The 6,590-nt window shown below is 44.7% G+C and overlaps 1 protein-coding gene across 1 annotated transcript in view; it reads left to right on the top strand.

The window, feature by feature from the left end:
* The first annotated feature begins 1,415 nt into the window (after positions 1-1,415).
* ALDH1L2 (aldehyde dehydrogenase 1 family member L2) overlaps positions 1,416-6,590 on the top strand; it is a 66,502-nt gene continuing 61,327 nt past the window's right edge. Inside the window, exon 1 of the mRNA XM_025403333.1 lies at positions 1,416-1,623. Coding sequence (XP_025259118.1) covers positions 1,576-1,623 — 48 coding nt within the window. The 5' untranslated portion in view covers positions 1,416-1,575. The remainder of the gene's footprint in view (positions 1,624-6,590) is intronic.

The following is a 6,590-nucleotide window of genomic DNA, read 5'->3' as shown; positions in this document are numbered from 1 at the left end:
ACTCTCTTAAACACATTCATCTATTTCAACAAGTTATTTTTTGTTTTTGTTTGTTTGGTTGGTTTTTTAAAGCTCTGGTTAGTGCTAGATACTGTAAATCCTGATTAATCAGACATGGACTTAGCCTGCAACAAGCTTCCAACAGAGACGTTAACAGGTATACAAATACCAGTAACAGATGGAGACAGCCATAACAGATGCATAGACAAAGATTCTTCCCTGTTAAGAGCAGTGAACAATTATTTGTGAGGAATAAGGAGACTAAGGGAGAAAAAAATCAGAAAAAAAGCACCTCCAGGAGGCAACATGTAAGCAGTACTTTTCAGAAAAGAAACGGTGATGCCAAGATAATTACAAGTGACAGATCACAAGCTTTTCTGGGAAACATTGTCCAAGAAGGAATAGGCAAGAACTGCAGTCAAGCAGAATTACATATGCAAAAGAGCAGTGAGAAATAAGAGAAAATGGCAAATTGCAGATGGCCCTGAAAGCTAGGCTAAGAAGTCTGGTTTGAGACAAACGTCCAGCTAAAGCACGTCTGAGCGTTTTTTCCACAGAGGTGAGGGAGCAGGGCATGTATCTATTAGGTTGGTGCAAAAGTAATTGTGGCTTTGCCATTACTTTCAGTGGCAAAAACCACAATTACTTTTGCACCAATTTATTCATTTATTTATTTTTGAGACAGAGTCTCGCTCTGTTGCCCAGGCTGAAGTGCAGTGGCATATCTTGGCTCACTGTAACCTCCGCCTCCCCGGCTCAAGTGGTCCTCGTGCTTCAGCCTCCGGAGTAGCTGGGACTGCAGGCATGCGACACCACCCCCGGCTAATTTGTTTTTCTTTTTTCTTTTTGTATTTTTAGTAGAGACAGGGCTTCACTATGGTGGCCAGGCTGGTCTCGAACTCCTGAGCTCAGGCCATCTGCCCTCCTCGGCCTCCCAAAGCGCTGGGATTACAGGCGTGAGCCACAGCTCCCGGCCTACCATCCTACGAGGTAGGCATCAGGATCCCTACACAGCGAAGGCGCCCCCACTACGTATCTGTCTACAGGCGTGCTTTCTGCGGGCTCTGCTGTGGACAGCACTTGGGATGTCAGATTGACCGCTAATAAGGTAGATCCGTATGTACTGCTGCGGGGTTGAGTAACTGGTAGAGGCTCCCACAGTTAGAAAGCACCTGGACCTTGGCCGGAATTGGCAGAAAGTCCAGGCAGCGGAGAGGTGCGGTCCCTGGGACTGGGCGTGCTCTTGGTACCAAGGTCAGGGCAGGCAGGCTCCGGAGAGCCCGCGCGCTCCGCCGCGTGGCACTAGGTTGGCTGCGGGAGCCCAGCCAGCTGGCGGGGCGGGTGCCTTCCAGCTGGGGGCGGGGCCTTGCCGCTCGTAGGGTGGGGCGGGCCGCGGGCGGTGGGCCGCGGGCCGGGCGCGGACTAGCTGAGGCCAAGAGCCGCGAGCCGCGAGCCGCGAGCCGCGAGCCGCGCGCCAGGCAGTCCGGGGCATCCAGGCTGCAGGCCGCGCCCAGGCTGCGCCGCCAGCCTGCCTCCCGCGCCGCCGCGCCGCCAGTGCGAGCGCTCCTCTCCAGCATGCTACGGTGGGGCAGCCAGGCGCTCCGGCGCTTCTCCACTGGCCAGGTGAGTCCCGCCCGGGCGAGCGTCCCGGCTGTCACCCTGTCCTGGTTTCCAGACTCTGGGGCGGGAGGGCCGGGGCGGTGGGGCTGGGGATGAGCAGCGATACTTAGACTTTGCTAAAAAGCAAGACAGCGTTTAAAACAAACAAACAAAAACAGAGAGACCTCAGAGAAGGGCCTGGGGAGGGTCCCGGATGGGAATTGGCACGCAAGCCATTGTCTACTGCCGGGAAGGGGCTGAGGATGCAGTTTTTGGACGTGTCAAGTCTGGTTGGGATGGCAAGGTGGGAACGGTCACTTGGTAAGGAGGACAGAGTCTGCTTCCTTTCCTTTTTCACTTCAATCATGAGATCCCTGGTCAAGAGCCGGAGCCGTATGGGGCCGAGACCGTCTGCTGGAAGACGAGGGGAATATCAAGTCAGTAGGGTCCTCGTTGGCGCCCTGGGAGGTGTAAGCGCTCGAGACTGGCACTCAGGGCCGGTTCAGATAATGGCACTCAAAGCCGATGGCTGCAAGCTCAGTATTCCTGAGCTGAGCTACAGCTGGCAAAATTTCTAGAATTGCCAGGCGCTGCAGAGGCAGCCACGCTGGAACACTATTCTACTGTAGCACAAGAACCGAGTTCTGGCCCAGCCCCGCGCCTTGGAATTGCATCAGCTCCTCCAGAAATGGAACCGAGAGCGGACACGTTGCACTGTGGTGCTGCCTTCAGCACCCAGGGGACCTCGGGACTGTTTAGGGAAGAGAGAGAGAGAGAAATAAAAATAAAAACAGTCTTATGTATCGTATCTCTTTTATAGAAAGTACATAAAAGAATTTGCTTATCGATTCTTTTTCTTGGTCATGCCAAAGCCATATGTACATATGTATATATTCAGATGTAAAAAACTTGGAGGCAGAGAGAAGTCTTGAGTAGCACCAAAAACTAGCCCAAACTTGCATTAAAGGAAAAGCTTTCTGTATCCCAGACAAACCCAAATAATAAGAATTCGTTTTACTCTTTGCAACCAGTTCTAGTTACTTTGAGGTATATTCACCTTTTATAAAATGGGGGGGGGGGGGCGGTGGGGAAGACCTGCTCTGCTAGGACTTTTGCCTGCTCTGCTGGACCCCTCATTAGCTCCCCCACCATGTGGCACATGAGATCCCAGATGGATAGCACAGAAAGCGAGGGGCTGTGCCGAGTGCCCAAGCCTGTTTTGTGGACCTCCTCTGTCAACACCTTTGATTGACTTGTCTTTTTTGGAGAGCAGAAGGAAGTCTTGAGGAATGAAAAGATTTTGATACTGGAGTTTGCTAAGATTTCAGTAATAAAAGTTAAACATCCCAGGTGGCAAATGGCATAAACAAAGCCATGGATGTGGGGAAGCACTGGCGTGGTCAGGGTCTGACTGTACCCAGGGGTGCATGTGGAAAAGCAGTGACACGTATGGCTGGGAAGAAGATAGTTTCCTCAATGGTCAAAAGGAAGCTACTGAGTGATGAATGAAAAATGTGGGATGTTTTATCCTGTGAAAAATGTTCTGGACCGTGTTTTATGAGTTATTCAAAATCAAACAGATACACGGCTGGTGGGAATACAAAATTGTACAGCCACTTTGGAAAACTGTTTGGCAGTTTTATATGTAGTTAAACATATACCTATCATATGACCCAGGAATCACACTCCTAGGTATTTACCCAAAAGAAATGAAACCCTTATTTGCCCACATAAAACCCTGTTTGTTGATGTTTATAGAGGCTTTATTCATAATTGCCAAAAACTGGAAATAAATTGTCCTCAACTGGTGACAGGATAAACAAGCTGTGGTATATCCCTCCATACAATGGAATTCTACTCAGTAGGGGGGAAAAAGAATGAACTACTGATGCATACAACATGGATGGAACTCAAATATGTATGCCAAGTGTAAGAATCAGACTCAAAATGCTGCATATTTTATGATTTCATTTATGTGACATTTTGGAAAGAGTAAAACTATAGGGACAGAAAAAAGATTCGTGATGTCTGGAGCTGGAGATAGGAGGAAGGATTGATTATAAACAGGCATAAAGGAATTTGGGCGGTAATGGAACTGTTCTGCATCTTGATTGTGGTAGTGGTTACGTGACTGTGTGTTAAAACTCACAGCACGGTACACTGAAAAGGGTGCATTTTACTGTATGCAAATTATCTTTTAATTTTAATTTTTTGTTTTTTGAGACAGAATCTTTGTCGCCCAGGCTGGAATGCAGTGGCACAATCTCAGCTCACTGCTACCTCTGCCTCCGGGGTTCAAGCGATTCTCGTGCTTCAGCCTTTTGAGTAGCTGGGATTACAGACATGCACCACCATGCCTAGCTGATTTTTTTATTTTTAGTAGAGACGGGGTTTCACCATGTTGGCCAGGCTGGTCTCGAACTCTTGGCCTCAAGTGATCTGCCCACCTCAGCCTCCCAAAATGTTGGGATTACAGGCATGAGCCACTGCGCCTGGCCTAATTATCCCTTTATCTTTAAAAACTGAAAAATCAAACAATGCTTTTAAGTTTAGTATTAAAGCAGAATGAAGGATGAGTAAAAATAAAGCTTTCAGAACCTAGAAAAATCCAAGGGGAAAATTAGTTTATAACACTTCCTGATAGAATTCCTTTTTCCATCCTCTGTCTTAAATAAAGGGACTTAGAAATATTTAATGATTTCAGCTTAGTGATATGGCTGGATCTTTTTAACTAAAACAACCATTTGTTTTAAAACCCTTTGTCAATTAGGTATTATTGCCCAACTCTGATACCCTGCCTGGCTCACTGCTTCTTCTCCCCATGGTAGGAGTTATTTAGCCCTCTATTCATTTGGCATTCCTTTGTTTAGCTTTCTCTGCCAGTGTCTGGGTCAGGTCTGTCTGGTAGCTCTGGGTTTATAGCCTGGCTCCAGGTAACTTGAGGTTACCTTCTGATCCAGCCCAAAGAGGTAGGACACTTCCTTGGTCTTTGGAACCAAGTACCTGCTTTATTTCTTAGTTCTAGGAACCAGGTTCTTAACTTGTTTCCTCATTGCCTGACCTCTGCTCTGGTGTCTTATCTGTTCACAGGATCTCCAAATTCAACTTCAAACCATATTTAGTTGTCAATTATACTCTGAGGACTCTAAATCCTGAGGATATAATAATATTAATAGATAGCATTAATAAATGCTTTACATATACAGTTATTCCTTGTTCCTTGTATTCATAGGGGATTGGTTTCAGGACCTCCCATGGATATCAAAATCTGAAGATGCTTAAGTCCATTATATAAAACGGGGTAATATTTGTATATAACATATGCATATACTTTAAATCACCTGTAGATAACTTATAATAATGAATACAAAGTAGATGCTATGTAAATAATTGTCCCACTGTATTGTTTATGGAATAATGACAAGAAAAATTATACATGTCTAGTACAGATGCAATTTTTTCCAAATGTTTTCGATTCATGGTTGGTTGAATCCACGGATACGGAACCCACAAATACAGAGGGCGACTGTGTACTCCTTTAATCCTCATGACATCCCAATGAAGTAGGTACTAGGTTGAACATCCCAAATCAGAACATCTGAAATGTGAAATGCTTTAAAATCTGAACATTTTTGAGCACTGACATGACACGCAAAGGTAATGATCATGACAGCATTTTGGATTTCAGATTTTCAGATTTGGGATGCTCAAATGGTAAGTATAATGCAAACATTCCAAAATCTGAAAATATCCAAAATCTGAAACACTTCTGGTTCGAAGCATTTTGGATAAAGGATTCTCAACCTAGATTATTATGACCATTTTACTGATAAGAAAACTGAGACCCAGAGAAGTGGACTAACTTCTTCAGACTCTCATAACCCAAAGATAAAACAATAAGCAAGAAAGAAATAGTCCCATTTTCAAGGAGTTCATAGATTAGTGGGATAGACTATTAAATCTGTGTTTTTATGAAAAGAATACTAATACATAATACACTAACTAAAATGATATACCAAAAAGGAAATATGAATGAACAATAAAATATGAAAATACACTCAACCAAACTAGTAATCAAATGCAATTTAGAACAAGATACCATTTTTCACTCATCAGGGTGGCAAAAATTGTAAATTTGATGATATTGTGTGTTTCGCAGGGGAAAACATTTCCTCCAATACTGTAGAAGTCAATTTGATGCTATCTACTTCAATTAAATTTAGGTTTAAAAATGATCCTGCAGTTTCACTTGTAGGTATCTGAGAAAAACACTTCCACATGGGCACAGGAAGCATGTACCACGATATTCATTGCTATGGGATTTGTAATAATGATATATTGAAGGCCAAAATGTTTCTCAATAGGGACATAAACAAGTAAACTGAGATATAGCTACACTAAGGAATACTGTGCAACGATTTCAAAGAATGAATTATATGTACTGACAAGGAAAGTTATGGAACATTACACATAACATTATTACATTTGAATTATTTTTGGAAACACAAAATAATACTTTTTGTATATGTTTCCATGTTTTTTTTTTTTTTTTTTTTTTGAGACGGAGTCTCTCTCTGTCGCCCAGGCTGGAGTGCAGTGGCGCGATCTCCGCTCACTACAAGCTCCGCCGCCTCCTGGGTTCACGCCATTCTCCTGCCTCAGCCTCCCGAGAAACTGGGACTACAGGCGCCCGCCACCACGCCCGGCTAAATTTTTTTTTTTGTATTTTTAGTAGAGACGGGGTTTCACCGTGTTTGCCAGGATGGTCTGGATCTCCTGACCTCGTGATCCGCCCCCCTCGGCCTCCCAAAGTGCTGGGATTACAGGCGTGAGCCACCACGCCCGGCCGTATTTCCATGTTTTTAAATGCCTAGGAAAGGTCTGTAGAATTCACACCAAACTACAATAGTAGTTTCCTCTGGGGAGTGAGGAAGGGATGCAGATTGGGAGTGATGGTCAAAAGGGGCTGTAGTCTTATCTGTGATTTTTTT

Source organism: Theropithecus gelada, chromosome 11 (assembly GCF_003255815.1).
Source record: "Theropithecus gelada isolate Dixy chromosome 11, Tgel_1.0, whole genome shotgun sequence".
Classification (NCBI taxonomy): Eukaryota; Metazoa; Chordata; class Mammalia; order Primates; family Cercopithecidae; genus Theropithecus; species Theropithecus gelada.
This window is presented reverse-complemented; position numbering and strand designations above follow the sequence as displayed.